General features: G+C 39.4%; 1 protein-coding gene across 6 annotated transcripts in view; it reads left to right on the plus strand.

Moving 5' to 3' along the window:
- SEMA6C (semaphorin 6C) overlaps nucleotides 1-20,167 on the plus strand; it is a 167,676-nt gene that overhangs the window by 106,468 nt on the left and 41,041 nt on the right. For all 6 annotated transcript variants that reach the window (XM_077259649.1, XM_077259700.1, XM_077259663.1 and 3 more), the window contains 2 exons: nucleotides 19,187-19,374; nucleotides 19,741-19,855. In XM_077259649.1, the coding sequence (XP_077115764.1) occupies nucleotides 19,266-19,374; nucleotides 19,741-19,855 (224 nt within the window). In that variant the 5' untranslated portion in view covers nucleotides 19,187-19,265. The remainder of the gene's footprint in view (nucleotides 1-19,186; nucleotides 19,375-19,740; nucleotides 19,856-20,167) is intronic.

Below are 20,167 nucleotides of genomic sequence, written 5' to 3' on the forward strand. Positions count from 1 at the left end.
CCAGAACCTTCACTTTGTTCTTCTGTAGCCAATGACAGGTCGACTTATCCTTGTGTTTTGGGTCGATGTCATGTTGGAGCGTCCAAATACGTCCCATGCGCTGCTTCTGGGCTGATGAGTGCAAATTTGCCTCCAGTATTTGCTGGTAACGTGCTGCATTCATCTTTCCTTCAACTTTGACCAAGTTTCCTGTGCCAGCTTGGTGTCCAGGCTAACTCCTTAAGGAGTTTGAAAGGCTTGTAAAATGGTATTTGTTGCCCATAGCAGCCAATCAGAGCTTGCCTTTCATCTTTCCAGAGATGTTTAAAGAATAAAAGCTCAACTTGTTTGCTAGATACAATATGGACAATTCTGTTCTAACAGCCTTGTAATGAACATGACTTCCAAGATTTTCCTCCGTTCTCTAATGAAATCTCTTTTTGTCTTGACTTATCAATATTTTCCTGCTTCGATCTGTTCTGTGGATAATCCAGGAGGCCAAATTGATTCCTCCATTCTCTTCGGGAATACATAAGAGGGATTAATTTAATCGCCTAGCAGGACATTGAGATAAAGGGGCTGGAGGATGGGGGATAAAATCTTTGTAAATTGAGCAGATAATCTAAAATCTATTCAGACACCGTCCCTTGACGCCGGCTGGACGTCATATTCCCGATGGCGGTTTCTTGACCAATTAGAGGGGAAGACATATACGGTAATCTCCATCGATAAAAGGGCTCTGAAGATGAGGCGCCGGCCTCAGGGGCTAATTAACCGCTATCCAATTGTCTCCAGCCAGAAAATGTAATATAAAAAAAACAAACATATTTAACTACGGCTGGTGAGAAAATGAGAAGGGATTTAATGCTACAAGACGCAACGCGTTTCAGGCTCAGAGAACTGCTAAATTGTGTTTGGAATGAGCAAGTGTGCCTGTCTCTATCCATATCTCTAAAGAAAGTCCTTTTCATCAATAAATGCACAACCACAATCCCACCAGCGAAATGCAAATGTTTTTTTATGTCAAAACAAAATTTCCATTGATGCTGTATCTGAGTGATGTCTCACAAAATGGCTGCTTCCTATTCACCATATCTTCTTATGTGACCCAGGGCATACAAAATGGTCACCTCCTTTTGTGTATGAATTATGGTCTCCTACAAAATGGCCATCTCTGTGTAGGAGTGATGGTGTCATACAACATGGTTCCCTCCAATGTGTATAAATGATGATGTCAAACAAAATGACCACTATGTATGAATAATAATATAATTGAATACAGCCCTCTAAAATGGCTGTAAAAGATGATGTAATATAAAATGGCTGCATCTGAGGTAAAAAAAATTATCCCTATCAGTCGATATGAGTCCATCCATGTATGGTAAGAGCATGTGAGGCACCAAGAGCCTCTTTCACCACTGATATCACTACAGTTTCTTCTCTCTACATAATTTAATGCCGCGATCAGACACACGTCACCCGTACCCAGAAATGTGATATTTGAGAAGAAAATAGTCCTCATTACCAGACATTGGATATACTCCGCCAACAAATAATCCATACTCTTCCTCCAGTACCTGAGAATGGCGGGTTGAGAATATTGGAGCACCAAGAATCCTTCAGGGCCCACAGCCTTGTTGTTTCATTGAGGCGCCGCAGCTCATCCCGAAATGGCACTTAGAAATGAGCTGCCTTTTTGTCACCCAACAATCAGCTCTCGTCCTCCACCACTGACCGACTGCCATTACCGTAATCCCAGAAAGTGAGTAATAACGTGTTTGCTTCCCAATATCAATTCTCCTTGTATTTTCTTGTCACCTACATAAACATGAACTGGTCCCACCCCACGTGTCACCGTGCTGCCGCCACCAAGGCTCTGTGGCATACTCTCTTCTCAGTTCCCAAAAAAGTGAGGCATTTTCTGAGACAGAAATGCGTCATAGGAAAAGCGTGACCTACGCGCTTCAGGCCGTGAGAAGGAATGAACTAGGTCTGTCTGAGCGCCGGCTGCAACGCTCGACCTACAGCCCCCATACGCTGGCCTCGATGCTGGATTGGAAAGCTGTGGGAACGGTCGCCTGTGGGGTATTGGACGTTCCCAGGGTCCCTTTAAAAAATGACATAGGAATAGCTGAGAGTCTTGGCTGCGTCCCAATGTATCAGCCATAACGTCTGAGGACACAGGCAACTGCCGAGTAGAAGAAATCGTCTCATGCTTCCTCTGAAGAGGCTCTCCATGAGAAGGGGGAAAAGGGGAGGCATGAGCATGTATCTAAGCTGATACTGTGTGCCGAGCTGTGTATCTCAGCCTTCCATGTGTGGTACTGTGTAATAAGCTGTGTATGTCAGCCTTTCATGTGTGGTACTGTGTGTTGAGCTGTGTATCTCAGCCCTCCATGTGTGGTACTGTGTAATAAGCTGTGTATGTCAGCCTTTCATGTGTGGTACTCTGTGTTGAGCTATGTATCTCAGCCCGGCATGTGTGGTACTGTGTAATAAGCTGTGTATGTCAGCCTTTCATGTGCGGTACTGTGTGCTGAGCTGTGTACCTCAGCCCTCCATGTGTGGTACTGTGTAATAAGCTGTGTATGTCTGCCTTTCATGTGAGGTACTGTGTGCTGAGCTGTCTACCTCTGCCTTCCATGTGTGGTACTGTGTAATAAGCTGTGTATGTCAGCCTTTCATGTGCGGTACTGTGTGCTGAGCTGTCTACCTCAGCCTTCCATGTGTGGTACTGTGTAATAAGCTGTGTATGTCAGCCTTTCATGTGCGGTACTGTGTGCTGAGCTGTGTACCTCAGCCTTCCATGTGTGGTACTGTGTAATAAGCTGTGTATGTCAGCCTTTCATGTGCGGTACTGTGTGCTGAGCTGTCTACCTCAGCCTTCCATGTGTGGTACTGTGTAATAAGCTGTGTATATCTGCCTTTCATGTGCGGTACTGTGTGCTGAGCTGTGTACCTCAGCCTTCCATGTGTGGTACTGTGTAATAAGCTGTGTATGTCTGCCTTTCATGTGCGGTACTGTGTGCTGAGCTGTGTACCTCAGCCTTCCATGTGTGGTACTGTGTAATAAGCTGTGTATGTCTGCCTTTCATGTGCGGTACTGTGTGCTGAGCTGTGTACCTCTGCCTTCCATGTGTGGTACTGTGTAATAAGCTGTGTATGTCAGCCTTTCATGTGCGGTACTGTGTGCTGAGCTGTGTACCTCTGCCTTCCATGTGTGGTACTGTGTAATAAGCTGTGTATGTCAGCCTTTCATGTGCGGTACTGTGTGCTGAGCTGTGTACCTCTGCCTTCCATGTGTGGTACTGTGTAATAAGCTGTGTATGTCAGCCTTTCATGTGCGGTACTGTCTGCTGAGCTGTGTACCTCAGCCTTCCATGTGTGGTACTGTGTAATAAGCTGTGTATGTCTGCCTTTCATGTGCGGTACTGTGTGCTGAGCTGTGTACCTCTGCCTTCCATGTGTGGTACTGTGTAATAAGCTGTGTATGTCAGCCTTTCATGTGCGGTACTGTCTGCTGAGCTGTGTACCTCAGCCTTCCATGTGTGGTACTTGTGTAATAAGCTGTGTATGTCTGCCTTTCATGTGCGGTACTGTGTGCTGAGCTGTCTACCTCTGCCTTCCATGTGTGGTACTGTGTAATAAGCTCTGTATGTCAGCCTTTCATGTGCGGTACTGTGTGCTGAGCTGTCTACCTCTGCCTTCCATGTGTGGTACTGTGTAATAAGCTGTGTATGTCAGCCTTTCATGTGCGGTACTGTGTGCTGAGCTGTCTACCTCTGCCTTCCATGTGTGGTACTGTGTAATAAGCTGTGTATGTCAGCCTTTCATGTGCGGTACTGTGTGCTGAGCTGTCTACCTCTGCCTTCCATGTGTGGTACTGTGTAATAAGCTGTGTATGTCAGCCTTTCATGTGCGGTACTGTGTGCTGAGCTGTCTACCTCTGCCTTCCATGTGTGGTACTGTGTAATAAGCTGTGTATGTCAGCCTTTCATGTGCGGTACTGTCTGCTGAGCTGTGTACCTCAGCCTTCCATGTGTGGTACTGTGTAATAAGCTGTGTATGTCTGCCTTTCATGTGCGGTACTGTGTGCTGAGCTGTGTACCTCTGCCTTCCATGTGTGGTACTGTGTAATAAGCTGTGTATGTCAGCCTTTCATGTGCGGTACTGTGTGCTGAGCTGTCTACCTCAGCCTTCCATGTGTGGTACTGTGTAATAAGCTGTGTATGTCAGCCTTTCATGTGCGGTACTGTGTGCTGAGCTGTCTACCTCTGCCTTCAATGTGTGGTACTGTGTAATAAGCTGTGTATGTCAGCCTTTCATGTGCGGTACTGTGTGCTGAGCTGTGTACCTCTGCCTTCCATGTGTGGTACTGTGTAATAAGCTGTGTATGTCAGCCTTTCATGTGCGGTACTGTGTGCTGAGCTGTGTACCTCTGCCTTCCATGTGTGGTACTGTGTAATAAGCTGTGTATGTCAGCCTTTCATGTGCGGTACTGTCTGCTGAGCTGTGTACCTCAGCCTTCCATGTGTGGTACTGTGTAATAAGCTGTGTATGTCTGCCTTTCATGTGCGGTACTGTCTGCTGAGCTGTGTACCTCAGCCTTCCATGTGTGGTACTGTGTAATAAGCTCTGTATGTCAGCCTTTCATGTGCGGTACTGTGTGCTGAGCTGTCTACCTCTGCCTTCCATGTGTGGTACTGTGTAATAAGCTGTGTATGTCAGCCTTTCATGTGCGGTACTGTGTGCTGAGCTGTGTACCTCAGCCCTCCATGTGTGGTACTGTGTAATAAGCTGTGTATGTCAGCCTTTCATGTGTGGTACTGTGTGCTGAGCTGTGTACCTCAGCCTTCCATGTGTGGTACTGTGTAATAAGCTGTGTATGTCTGCCTTTCATGTGCGGTACTGTGTGCTGAGCTGTGTACCTCAGCCTTCCATGTGTGGTACTGTGTAATAAGCTGTGTATGTCAGCCTTTCATGTGTGGTACTGTGTGCTGAGCTGTCTACCTCAGCCTTCCATGTGTGGTACTGTGTAATAAGCTGTGTATGTCAGCCTTTCATGTGTGGTACTGTGTGCTGAGCTGTGTACCTCAGCCTTCCATGTGTGGTACTGTGTAATAAGCTGTGTATGTCAGCCTTTCATGTGCGGTACTGTGTGCTGAGCTGTGTATCTCAGCCTCTCACATGTGGGAACAGCTGACTTTCTAGATCTTTCTTCACAACACGTTGGCGGCAGCCCCTTAGGCGTCTTCACCCGGCTGTCTCCAGCTCACAGTCAGCATTAATGCCCAAGTTGATTGTCTTCGTACTTATTTGCATGTCATTACCCAGAATCCCCCTCACCGGTGGTTAGACCATGGCAGGCTGTCATTAGGCCAGCACCAGGAGATGCCATGGAGCTTTAGAAGATGCTAATAATCATCATGCGTGGCAGGGCTGCTCCAACAGCATGGGGTTGACTCTGCCTTCACTCTCCACATTTTACGTGAGCATTAAAGAGTATAAAATGTCTGTGACATGGAGCGCAGGAAGCAGAATTGTGTGTGACACGTGCCCAGAGACACCGGGCCAGGTAATGAAATCCTATGAGCCAGCCAGGCAGAACATGCTGTGACTTTGTAATGTAATGGAGAGTTTATTCGAGCAAGACGCACTGCAAGCTTCCCTTGTCAACTCAATTTATACCTTGGCTCCAGGGAAGAGGCGGCGTGAGGAGATACGAGGGCGACACTGCTCAGCCATATTGTGAGAATGGGAGAGGAACCCAAACTAATACTCTTCACCTATATACACGTCCCCGGCCACGTGCACCAATGACACGGGAGCCCAAGAGCTAGTCAGGGCCAAACACATGGCGTAGACCATAGAGGCAATATTATAGTAGTTATATTCTTGTACATAGGGGCAGTATTATAGTAGTTATATTCTTGTACATAGGGGCAGTATTATAGTAGTTATATTCTTGTACATAGGGGCAGTATTATAGTAGTTATATTCTTGTATATAGGGGCAGTACTATAGTAGTTATATTCTTGTACATAGGGGCAGTATTATAGTAGTTATATTCTTGTACATAGGGGCAGTATTATAGTAGTTATATTCTTGTACATAGGGGCAGTATTATAGTAGTTATATTCTTGTATATAGGGGCAGTATTATAGTAGTTATATTCTTGTACATAGGAGCAGTATTATAGTAGTTATATTCTTGTACATAGGGGCAGTATTATAGTAGTTATATTCTTGTATATAGGGGCAGTACTATAGTAGTTATATTCTTGTACATAGGGGCAGTATTATAGTAGTTATATTCTTGTACATAGGGGCAGTATTATAGTAGTTATATTCTTGTACATAGGGGGCAGCATTATAGTAGTTATATTCTTGTACACAGAAGCAGTATTATAGTAGTTATATTCTTGTACATAGGGGCAGTATTATAGTAGTTATATTCTTGTATATAGGGGCAGTACTATAGTAGTTATATTCTTGTACATAGGTACAGTATTATAGTAGTTATATTCTTGTACATAGGAGCAGTATTATAGAAGTTATATTCTTGTATATAGGGGCAGTACTATAGTAGTTATATTCTTTTACATAGGGGCAGTATTATAGTAGTTATATTCTTGTACATAGGGGCAGTATTATAGTAGTTATATTCTTGTATATAGGGGCAGTACTATAGTAGTTATATTCTTGTACATAGGGGCAGTATTATAGTAGTTATATTCTTGTACATAGGGGCAGTATTATAGTAGTTATATTCTTGTATATAGGGGCAGTACTATAGTAGTTATATTCTTGTACATAGGGGCAGTATTATAGTAGTTATATTCTTGTACATAGGAGCAGTATTATAGTAGTCATATTCCTGTACATAGGAGCAGTATTATAGTAGTTATATTCTTGTACATAGAGGGCAGTATTATAGTAGTTATATTCTTGTACATAGGGGCAGTATTATAGTAGTTATATTCTTGTACATAGGGGCAGTATTATAGTAGTTATATTCTTGTTCATAAGGGGCAGTATTATAGTAGTTATATTCTTGTACATAGGGGGCAGTATTATAGTAGTTATATTCTTGTACATAGGGGCAGTATTATAGTAATTATATTCTTGTACATAGGGGGCAGTATTATAGTAGTTATATTCTTGTTCATAAGGGGCAGTATTATAGTAATTATATTCTTGTACATAGGGGGCAGTATTATAGTAGTTATATTCTTGTACATAGGGGGCAGTATTATAGTAGTTATATTCTTGTACATAGGGGCAGTATTATAGTAGTTATATTCTTGTACATAGGGGGCAGTATTATAGTAGTTATATTCTTGTACATAGGGGCAGTATTATAGTAGTTATATTCTTGTTCATAAGGAGCAGTATTATAGTAGTTATATTCTTGTACATAGGGGCAGTATTATAGTAGTTATATTCTTGTACATAGGAGCAGTATTATAGTAGTTATATTCTTGTACATAGGAGCAGTATTATAGTAGTTATATTCTTGTACATAGGGGCAGTATTATAGTAGTTATATTCTTGTACACAGGGGCAGTATTATACTAGTTATATTCTTGTATATAGGGGCAGTATTATAGTAGTTATATTCTTGTACATAGGAGCAGTATTATAGTAGTTATATTCTTGTACATAGGGGCAGTATTATAGTAGTTATATTCTTGTACACAGGGGCAGTATTATAGTAGTTATATTCTTGTACATAGGGGGCAGTATTATAGTAGTTATATTCTTGTACATAGGGGACAGTATTATAGTAGTTATATTCTTGTACATAGGAGCAGTATTATAGTAGTCATATTCTTGTACATAGGAGCAGTATTATAGTAGTTATATTCTTGTACATTGGAGCAGTATTATAGTAGTTATATTCTTGTACATAGGAGCAGTATTATATTAGTCATATTCTTGTACATAGGAGCAGTATTATAGTAGTTATATTCTTGTACATAGGGGCAGTATTATAGTAGTTATATTCTTGTACATAGGCAGTATTGTAGTTATATTCTTGTACATAGGGGCAGTATTATAGTAGTTATATTCTTGTACATGGGGCAGTATTATAGTAGTTATATTCTTGTACATAGGGGCAGTATTATAGTAGTTATATTCTTGTACATAGGGGCAGTATTATAGTAGTTATATTCTTGTACATAGGGGCAGTATTTTAGTAGTTATATTCTTGTACATAGGGCAGTATTATAGTAGGTATATTCTTGTACACAGGGGGCAGTGTTATAGTAGTTATATTCTTGTACATAGGGCAGTATTATAGTAGTTATATTCTAGCACATAGGGGCAGTATTATAGTAGTTATATTCTTGTACATAGGGGCAGTATTATAGTAGTTATAGTCTTGTACATAGGGGCAGTATTATAGTAGTTATATTCTTGTACATAGGAGACAGTATTATAGTAGTTATATTCTTGTACATAGGAGCAGTATTATAGTAGTTATATTCTTGTACATAGGGGCAGTATTATAGTAGTTATATTCTTGTACATAGGGGGCAGTATTATAGTAGTTATATTCTTGTACATAGGGGGCAGTATTATAGTAGTTATATTCTTGTACATACGAGCAGTATTATAGTAGTTATATTCTTGTACATAGGGGCACTATTATAATAGTTATATTCTTGTACATAGAGGCAGTATTATGGTAGTTATATTCTTGTACATAAGGGCAGTATTATACTAGTTATATTCTTGTACATAGAATCAGTATTATAGTAGTTTTATTCTTGTACATAGGGGCAGTATTGTAGTTATATTCTTGTACATAGGGGCAGTATTATAGTAGTTATATTCTTGTACATGGGGCAGTATTATAGTAGTTATATTCTTGTACATAGGGGCAGTATTATAGTAGTTATATTCTTGTACATAGGGGCAGTATTATAGTAGTTATATTCTTGTACATAGGGGCAGTATTTTAGTAGTTATATTCTTGTACATAGGGCAGTATTATAGTAGGTATATTCTTGTACACAGGGGGCAGTGTTATAGTAGTTATATTCTTGTACATAGGGCAGTATTATAGTAGTTATATTCTAGCACATAGGGGCAGTATTATAGTAGTTATATTCTTGTACATAGGGGCAGTATTATAGTAGTTATAGTCTTGTACATAGGGGCAGTATTATAGTAGTTATATTCTTGTACATAGGAGACAGTATTATAGTAGTTATATTCTTGTACATAGGAGCAGTATTATAGCAGTTATATTCTTGTACATAGGGGCCAGTATTATAGTAGTTATATTTTTGTACACAGGGGCAGTATTATACTAGTTATATTCTTGTACATAGAATCAGTATTATAGTAGTTAAATTCTTGTACATAGGAGCAGTATTATAGTAGTTATAGTCTTGTACATAGGGGTCACTATTATAGTAGTTATATTCTTGTATATAAAAGGCAGTATTATAGTAGTTATATTCTTGCACATAGGGGGCAGTATTATAGTAGTTTATATTCTTGTACATAGGAGACAGTATTATAGTAGTTATATTCTTGTACATAGGGGGCGGTATTAAAGTAGTTATTTTCTTGTACATAGGAGCAGTATTATAGTAGTTATAGTCTTCTACATGGGGCAGTATTATAGTAGTTATATTCTTGTACATAGGGGCAGTATTATAGTAGTTACATTCTTGTACATAGGAGCAGCATTATAGTAGTTATATTCTTGTACATAGGGAGCAGTATTATAGTAGTTATATTGTTGTACATAGGAGCAGTATTATTGTAGTTATATTGTTGTCCATAGGGAGCAGTATTATAATAGTTATATTCTTGTACATAGGGGCAGTATTATAGTAGTTCTATTCTATTACATAGGGGCAGTATTATAGTAGTTATATTCTTGTACACGGGCAGTATTATAGTAGTTATATTCTTGTACATAGGAGCAGTATTATAGTAGTTATATTCTTGTACATAGGGGCAGTATTATAGTAGTTATATTCTTGTACATAGGGGGCAGTATTATAGTAGTTATATTCTTGTACATAGGGGACAGTATTATAGTAGTTATATTCTTGTACATAGGAGCAGTATTATATTAGTCATATTCTTGTACATAGGAGCAGTATTATAGTAGTTATATTATTGTATATACGGGGCAGTATTATAGTAGTTATATTCTTGTACATTGGAGCAGTATTATAGTAGTTATATTCTTGTACATAGGAGTAGTATTATATTAGTCATATTCTTGTACGTAGGAGCAGTATTATAGTAGTTATATTCTTGTACATAGGGGGCAGTATTATAGTAGTTATATTCTTGTACATAGGGGGCAGTATTATAGTAGTTATATTCTTGTACATAGGCAGTATTATAGTAGTTATATTCTTGTACATACGAGCAGTATTATAGTAGTTATATTCTTGTACATAAGGGCAGTGTTATAGTAGCTATATTATTGCACATAGAGGCAGTATTATAGTAGGTATATTCTTGTACTTAGGGGCAGTATTAAAGTAGTTATATTCTTGTACCTAGGGTGCAGTATTATAGTAGTTATATCCTTGTACATAGAGGCAGTATTATAGTAGGTATATTCTTGTACCTAGGGTGTAGTATTATAGTAGTTATATTCTAGTAAATAGAGGCAGTATTATAGTAGTTATATTCTTGTACATAAAAGCAGTATTATAGTAGGTATGTTCTTGTACCTAGGGTGCAGTATTATAGTAGTTATATTCTTGTACATAGAGGCAGTATTATAGTAATTATATTCTTGTACATAGGGGCACTATTATAATAGTTATATTCTTGTACATAGAGGCAGTATTATATTAGTTATATTCTTGTACATAAGGGCAGTATTATAGTAGTTATATTCTTGTACATAGAGGCAGTATTATAGTAGGTATATTCTTGTACCAAGGGTGCAGCATTATAGTAGTTATATTCTTGTACATAGGGGGCAGTATTATAGTAGTTATATTATTGTATATACGGGGCAGTATTATAGTAGTTATATTCTTGTACATAGGGGCAGTATTATAGTAGTTATAGTCTTGTACATAGGGGCAGTATTATAGTAGTTATATTCTTGTACATAGGAGACAGTATTATAGTAGTTATATTCTTGTACATAGGAGCAGTATTATATTAGTCATATTCTTGTACATAGGAGCAGTATTATAGTAGTTATATTATTGTATATACGGGGCAGTATTATAGTAGTTATATTCTTGTACATTGGAGCAGTATTATAGTAGTTATATTCTTGTACATAGGAGTAGTATTATATTAGTCATATTCTTGTACATAGGAGCAGTATTATAGTAGTTATATTCTTGTACATAGGGGGCAGTATTATAGTAGTTATATTCTTGTACATAGGCAGTATTATAGTAGTTATATTCTTGTACATACGAGCAGTATTATAGTAGTTATATTCTTGTACATAAGGGCAGTGTTATAGTAGCTATATTATTGCACATAGAGGCAGTATTATAGTAGGTATATTCTTGTACCTAGGGGCAGTATTAAAGTAGTTATATTCTTGTACCTAGGGTGCAGTATTATAGTAGTTATATCCTTGTACATAGAGGCAGTATTATAGTAGGTATATTCTTGTACCTAGGGTGTAGTATTATAGTAGTTATATTCTTGTACATAGAGGCAGTATTATAGTAGTTATATTCTTGTACATAGAAGCAGTATTATAGTAGGTATGTTCTTGTACCTAGGGTGCAGTATTATAGTAGTTATATTCTTGTACATAGAGGCAGTATTATAGTAGTTATATTCTTGTACATAGGGGCACTATTATAATAGTTATATTCTTGTACATAGAGGCAGTATTATATTAGTTATATTCTTGTACATAAGGGCAGTATTATAGTAGTTATATTCTTGTACATAGAGGCAGTATTATAGTAGGTATATTCTTGTACCAAGGGTGCAGCATTATAGTAGTTATATTCTTGTACATAGGGGGCAGTATTATAGTAGTTATATTCTTGTACATAGGAGACAGTATTATAGTAGTTATATTCTTGTACATAGGAAGCGGTATTATAGTAGTTATATTCTTATACATAGGGGCAGTATTATACTAGTTATATTCTTGTACATAGAATCAGTATTATAGTAGTTTTATTCTTGTACATAGGGGCAGTATTGTAGTTATATTCTTGTACATAGGGGCAGTATTATAGTAGTTATATTCTTGTACATAGGGGCAGTATTATAGTAGTTATATTCTTGTACATAGGGGCAGTATTATAGTAGTTATATTCTTGTACATAGGGGCAGTATTTTAGTAGTTATATTCTTGTACATAGGGCAGTATTATAGTAGGTATATTCTTGTACACAGGGGGCAGTATTATAGTAGTTATATTCTTGTACATAGGGCAGTATTGTAGTAGGTATATTCTTGTACACAGGGGGCAGTGTTATAGTAGTTATATTCTTGTACATAGGGCAGTATTATAGTAGTTATATTCTAGTACATAGGGGCAGTATTATAGTAGTTATATTCTTGTACATAGGGGCAGTATTATAGTAGTTATAGTCTTGTACATAGGGGCAGTATTATAGTAGTTATATTCTTGTACATAGGGGGCAGTATTATAGTAGTTATATTCTTGTACATAGGAGACAGTATTATAGTAGTTATATTCTTGCACATAGGAGCAGTATTATAGTAGTTATATTCTTGTACATAGGGGCCAGTATTAGAGTAGTTATATTTTTGTACACAGGGGCAGTATTATACTAGTTATATTCTTGTACATAGGAGCAGCATTATAGTAGTTATATTCTTGTACATAGGGAGCTGTTGTGAATTCTGCTCTTGGGTACCCTCCGGTGGTTGTTGGTAGTAATGCAGTTGTCCCTGGGTTGCAATCCTGGGCAGGTGTCCCTGCTGATTGCAGCTCTGACTGGGATATTTAGGTGTGCAGGATTCATTAGCCCTTGCCAGTTGTCCATTGTTCTTGGAGGTTTTGCATCTCTGTCTGGTTCCTCCTGCCCTGCTGCCAAATCAGCAAAGATAAGTGTCTGGTTTTGTTTCTGCAGCACACATGCTGTGTGCTTTACAATTCAGTACACTTCAATGTTTTTTCTTGTCCAGCTTAGACTGTGTTTGGATATTTCAGTCAAGTTGGATTCTCAGGAGATGCAGATATACATTCCATGTCTTTAGTTAGATGGTGGAATTTTTGTATCATCTGCTGTGGATATTTTTAGGGTTTTAATACTGACCGCTTAGTATTCTGTCCTATCCTTTTCTATTTAGCTAGCTTGGCCTCTTTTGCTAAATTCTGATTTCTGCCTGCGTGTGTCTTTCCTCTAATACTCACAGTCAATATTTGTGGGGGGCTGCCTATCCTTTGGGGTTCTGCTCTGAGGCAAGATAGAATTCCCATTTCCATCTATAGGGGTATTTAGTCCTCCGGCTGTGTCGAGGTGTCTAGAATGTGTTAGGTACACCCCACGGCTTCTTCTAGTTGCGGTGACAGTTTAGGGTTTGCGGTCAGTACAGGTTCCACCTACTCCTGAGAAAGTCTCATGCGGCTCCAAGGTCACCGGATCATAACAGGGAGTAGTATTATAGTAGTTATATTGTTGTACATAGGAGCAGTATTATTGTAGTTATATTGTTGTCCATAGGGAGCAGTATTATAATAGTTATATTCTTGTACATAGGGGCAGTATTATAGTAGTTCTATTCTATTACATAGGGGCAGTATTATAGTAGTTAAATTCTTGTACATAGGAGCAGTATTATAGTAGTTTATATTCTTGTACATAGTAGACAGTATTATAGTAGTTATATTCTTGTACATAGGGGGCGGTATTATAGTAGTTATTTTCTTGTACATAGGAGGAGTATTATAGTAGTTATAGTCTTCTACATGGGGCAGTATTATAGTAGTTATATTCTTGTACATAGGAGCAGCATTATAGTAGTTATATTCTTGTACATAGGGAGCAATATTATAGTAGTTATATTCTTGTACATAGGGGCAGTATTATAGTAGTTACATTCTTGTACATAGGAGCAGCATTATAGTAGTTACATTCTTGTACATAGGGAGCAGTATTATAGTAGTTATATTGTTGTACATAGGAGCAGTATTATTGTAGTTATATTGTTGTCCATAGGGAGCAGTATTATAATAGTTATATTCTTGTACAAAGGGGCAGTTTTATAGTAGTTCTATTCTATTACATAGGGGCAGTATTATAGTAGTTCTATTCTTGTACATAGGGTCAGTATTATATTAGTTATAGTCTTGTACATAGGGGCAGTATTATAGTAGTTATATTCTTGTACGTAGGGGGCAGTATTAAACTAGTTATATTCTTGTACGTAGGGGCAATGTTATAGTAGTTAGATTCTTGTACATAGGAACAGTATTATTGTAGTTATATTATTGTATATGTGGGCAGTACTACCGGTATATTAGTTATCTTGTATACAGGGAGCAGTATGAGGGTATGTGCACACGTAGAATGGTCCACTGCGGATTTTTCCACAGCGGATTTGATAAATCCGCAGGGCAAAAGTACTGCTTTTTTCCTGCGGATTTACCATGGATTTACCGCGTTTTTTTTGCGGATTCCACTGCGGTTTTACACCTGCACTTTTTCTATTATGGAGCAGGTGTAAAACCGCTGCGGAATCCGCACAAAGAATTGACATGCTGCGGAATGTAAACCGCTGCGTTTTCGCACATTTTTTTCCGCAGCATGTGCACTGCGGAGTGCGTTTCCCATAGGTTTAAATTGTACTGTAAACGCATGGGAATCTGCTGCGGATCCGCAGCTGCGGAAACGCTGCGGATCGGCAGCAAAATCCGCTGTGTGTGAACATAGCCTGATAGTAGTTATATTCTTGTATATAGCCGGCAGTATTACAGTAGTTATTTTCTTGTACATAGGGGACAGTATATACCGTAGTAGTTATATTCTTATACATAGGGGGAGTATTATAGTAGTTACAGTATTATAGATCTTTAGGAATAAATTAATAACTTTATCGCCCAGTGTTGCTCCTTGGGGGATCTAAATGTGATCTAAAAATATAAAACCTTTTACACTCTACCACCAAAGCAAATCTCTTAATCTGATAATTGCAAGACATGACATCAATTTCACATCTTATTTTGGAGGAGATGAATGTATCATCTGGTAATTTCATTAGTTGATTAGATTAGGATTTAATAAATTATCTGTTGATTAGGGTATTTCGATTAGCTGCTTTAAAGTCTTTGACGTCATACTACTAAGGACCTGATCATTATGTGACAGGCTTCCTTTAATGTCGCACCCAAATAAGTTCACAATATGGCGGTGACACAAGAGGTTTAACAAGATAAAATGATTTTACTCCAGCCCCAGACTACTTTTCTTTAACTTGACACTGAGTATGTAACTGGACCTTTCGCAGCAGCTGTTTATGGATAAGGTCAGATACATAACGTATTTTTGTAAGACTTAGTTTCTCATAGTTGAAACCTCCAATATATAACTCAACGACCTTTCAGTAAAAAGTTGAGAAATGTGAATTATTATGACTATTGATGAGAGAATGTACTCGTTACTCGAGCATGCTCGGGGGTCCTCCGAGTATTTTTTAGTGCTCGGAGATTTAGTTTTTCTTGCCGCAGCTGAATGATTTACATCTGTTAGCCAGCATAAGTACATGTGGGGGTTGTCTGGTTGCTAGGGAATCCCCACATGTACTTATGCTGGCTAACAGATGTAAATCATTCAGCTGCGGCGATGAAAACTAAAACTCTGAGCACTAAGAAATACTCGGAGGACACCAGAGCATGCTCGAGAAATCTCGAGTAACGAGTATATTCGCTCATCACTAATTGACCCATGTTTTTAATTACAGTACTATGTAGGGCTCTTTCTGCCCTGGAACATGTCTGAGGAGTATGTTCTACATGTTCCTGAGAAGGTCCTTCTCTGGGATTTTGTGCCCTGGTCCTGGGTTTATATCTATCTGAAAACAAAACAGATGTCACCGGACAGTTTGCTTTTTCCCTTATCTCTGTGAGTGCAAGGGGATGTAAACAGAAGCCATCATATGACAGAGTTTTCTTTTAACCTTAGCTCAGTGAGTGCAAAAGTGTAAAAACAGAGCAGTCATCACGTCACAGAGTTTTCTTTTAAACATAATTTCTGGGTGCAAGGAAGTGAAAACAGAGCAGCCATCATATGACAGTTTTCTTTTATCCTTAGCTCAATGAGTGCAAGGGAGTGAAAACACAGCAGCCATCATATGACAGTTTTCTTTTATTCTTAGGTCAGTAAGTTCAAGGGAGTGAAAACAGCAGTCATCATATGATAGAATATTCTTTTAACCATACTTTTGTGAGTGCAAGGGGGTGAAAACAGAAAACTATGTAGTATGGCAGATTTTTTCTTTTAATCTTACCTCTGTTAGCACAAGGGGGTGTAAAACAGAGGAGCCATCATTTGACAGTTTCACCATCATGGAATTTGGCATTGGCAATGTTTCCTCAGTAGATGCAGCTATATGTGCTTCATAATGTTGGATACTCACATGTAAAGGGATCTTTCGTGTGTGGAGGTCTCAGTTTGATACTCAGGCACCATCTTCATATATGAATATGTGCAACTAGCGGTACTGTAGACTGTCGATTCCTGACTAGCAATTGGTATCACAGACTAGACTCGCTACCTTTAGACGCCGTGTAACAAGATTCTGTTTTATTAGAGCCCTGTGTTTCTCTGCCGGCTGCTACATTTTTGTCCATTCTCTGTTTCTACCTTAACCCCCCACAGATAGTACCCAATTATCTACAACGAGACACCACTCCGCCATCGCCTGTAAGACCAATTTTGCTTCAATTTGGACCTCTTAAATGGCCTGAAATTATAATCTGTGAGAAGGGGCGGGTGATGGGCCTGCGTGCTTTTAGGGTTAATTTCCACTCCATTTCCTTCCATCTGCTGGGTAATAACAGGGAGTGATTTTCTACACTTCTCCGCTCCTCACTGGTTCCACGTGCGGCGCTTTTCTCACCGGGAGGATGTCAAAAACAGGAAACGCATTCTCCCCAGTGTGAGCACTTTCAATGGCTTCTGGTTAGGACTCTGACTGCAAATTACCCTTTGCATAAGATGAGATATTTGCTGACACTTGATCATTTCCATCATGACTGAAGCGGAGATGGCTTTATGCTGCATTATATAGCGCGGTGTGACATTCTACGCATGAGCGCCATGGATTGGTGATATGTCCTGCAGATTATTGCACTACTGACCCTTACAAAACGAGCAAAATTAAATAACACAAGAGTTACCAAGCAAACAAGTGATGTCCCTTTATGGGATAAGTGCTGGTTGTCATGGCGGATGTCTCGCTGATGACCGGCCTCTTCTGTTTGTGCTGAATGATTAAGCCGAGGCGGACGATCAAGTGGAATTGTAGAGCGTAGGAGGGGCGGCAAGCTGCTAATAAATACACGATACAGACGCGGTATCAGATTGGATCAACATTCCTATTAATCAGGCCTTTGCTTCCCTGGTCCGGGGTTGAGGAGGTCCAGCGTATTACCAGTCTATAGAGACAGAACGATGCCGTGTGAAATTAATACTGACACACATGGAGATAAACGATACCACCATATACGGGCTGTACCAGGCCTCAGGAGTGATGATGACAATGTATAGAGATTTAACCCACAATGCCATTTAATGGAGTAAGAGGGAGACTGTCATGCCCACAACACTCAACTCTGAGACCAGAGCATATCACATTATCCCACAGTGCCCTCATAATGACAGCCATGGTGTCCCATAATGGAGATAACCATACTATGCCCATATGAGGTAACCAATGTCCAAAGCCAAGTACAGTAACTGTGCCCTCAAAAGAGGCCACAAAATAGCTACTGCCCCCTAATGACAGCCATGGTGTCCCATAATGAAGATAAGCATACTATGCCCATATGAGGTAACCAGTGTCCAAAGCCAAGTACAGTTACAGTGCCCTCATAAGAGGCCACAAAATAAAAACTGCCCCCTAATGACAGCAATGGTGTCCCATAATGAAGATAAGCATACTATGCCCATATGAGGTAACCAGTGTCCAAAGCCAAGTACAGTAACACTGCCCTCAAAAGAGGCCACAAAATAGCTACTGCCCCCTAATGACAGCCATGGTGTCCCATAATGGAGATAACCATACTATGCCCATATGAGGTAACCAGTGTCCAAAGCCAAGTACAGTAACAGTGCCCTCATAAGAGGCCACAAAATAAAAACTGACCCCTAATGACAGCAATGGTGTCCCATAATGGAGATAAGCATACTATGCCCATAAGGGCTAACCAGTGTCCAAAGTCAAGTACAGTAACAGTGCCCCCATAAGAGGCCACAAAATAAAAACTGACCCCTAATGACAGCAATGGTGTCCCATAATGGAGATAAGCATACTATGCCCATAAGGGCTAACCAGTGTCCAAAGTCAAGTACAGTAACAGTGCCCTCATAAGAGGCAATGAAATAGCTACTGCCCCCATAGTGACAGCCACGGTGCCCTATAATAGATATAACCATACTATTCCCATAAGGGGCAGCCAGCTTCCCAAGCCAATTACAGTAACTGTGCCCTAGTAAGAGACCATGAGACAGCTAGTGCCCCCATAATGACAACCATGATGTCCCACAAAAGGGATAACCATACTGGTCTCATGAGGATTAGTCAGCGACCAAAGTCCAATATAGTAAAACTGCACCCATAAGACATCCAATGCCTCAATAATGACAGCCATTGTGCCTCATATTAGAGATAACCATACTGTGCCTATAAGGGAACACAGGACAGCCAGAGTTCCCACGAGTCCTCAGAAGGACCACTTCTAGAGGTCCAGATTGATCCAATTGGGTGCTGTACAGCCTTAATTGGTAAACATGTAGGGTAAGATGTGTGCATCCAATTTTTCTAAAGTTGGGGGATGTATTTAAGTGTTGACCAGATATACTGTATGTACTACACCTGGTATCACTGCTATACAAATACTTGTTTGTACCCTGAAATAGCATACAATTTAAGGGGAAGGGAATGTTGGTCCATGACAAGGTGAGAGCATGTAGATTCATAACTTGTGTGAAACAATATGTCCTCTCTCCACTCTCATCAGTGCTTCTATTGTGTTCTTATTTCAGAGCCTCTTGGATCATAATGAATATCCCCTAATATCCGGATACCACCCTCTCATTTCTGTTACTTTGGAAGAGGATAAGAATGTCCCACCTGCTTCTTGCACTGGTTCTTCTCCTTGTCAAATGTCAAGCGTCCTCCTCACTCGTGTTCCCAAAAGACCTGAATGCCCTAAGGACCATCGATAGTGGAAGTAAGTCCTATGTTCTCAAAAAAGTATTCTATCTATGTATGAACAGAAATAGGAAAGAAAGTGGTGGGTGTCTTCTGGGCACTGTAAGAAAGGAGTCCAACCAAGCCAGGTGCCAGGTGGACAGAATAGTTTTAATTGCACTACACATTCCAGACACAGTCCGTCCCCTTAATCAGGGGGCCGCTCTTGTTTGTGCTTTCTTCTTGTTCAATCTATATGTTTCATTATGTCCTGATGACTCTGGACATCCTAAGAACATTCTAAACGGTTCTCGAATAGGATTTTCTGTCCCATAGACCTTATAAATATGGAGACAAAGTCAAAACAAGTTTCTCCTTTATTAACATCTGCTTCTCTATCCCGAAGGTACAAAGGCCTATCCATGGTTTCGAGGGTTGACCACTGATCACGACTCTGCACATCTTGGCCTGGACTTTCAGAAGATGCTGAAGCTCAACCAGACCTTGTTTGTTGCGGCAAGGTGAGTATTGACCAGACTAGCTGCTTCAGAAATGTGACAATTCTTTGGTTATCACACCATTCCCATAAACAGGACTCAACGGAAACTAGGTTTTCTTTATTTTACGAGAGGAAAATGCCCTTTTAGGTTTTCATCATATGTAATTATATGGTATCATGGGAATATTCATAATTTTATAATCACTAAGGGTTCGACATCTGGGCCTTTACCGATCGTGATAATTAAGGCTCCTTGTATTCTCTCATGATAGTCGCCAGAACCCAGACAAATCGGCCTTGGAAAGTCTACTACTTTGTCTTATTGTCGTGTTGG

This window comes from Ranitomeya variabilis, chromosome 1 (assembly GCF_051348905.1).
Source record: "Ranitomeya variabilis isolate aRanVar5 chromosome 1, aRanVar5.hap1, whole genome shotgun sequence".
Taxonomy (NCBI): domain Eukaryota; kingdom Metazoa; phylum Chordata; class Amphibia; order Anura; family Dendrobatidae; genus Ranitomeya; species Ranitomeya variabilis.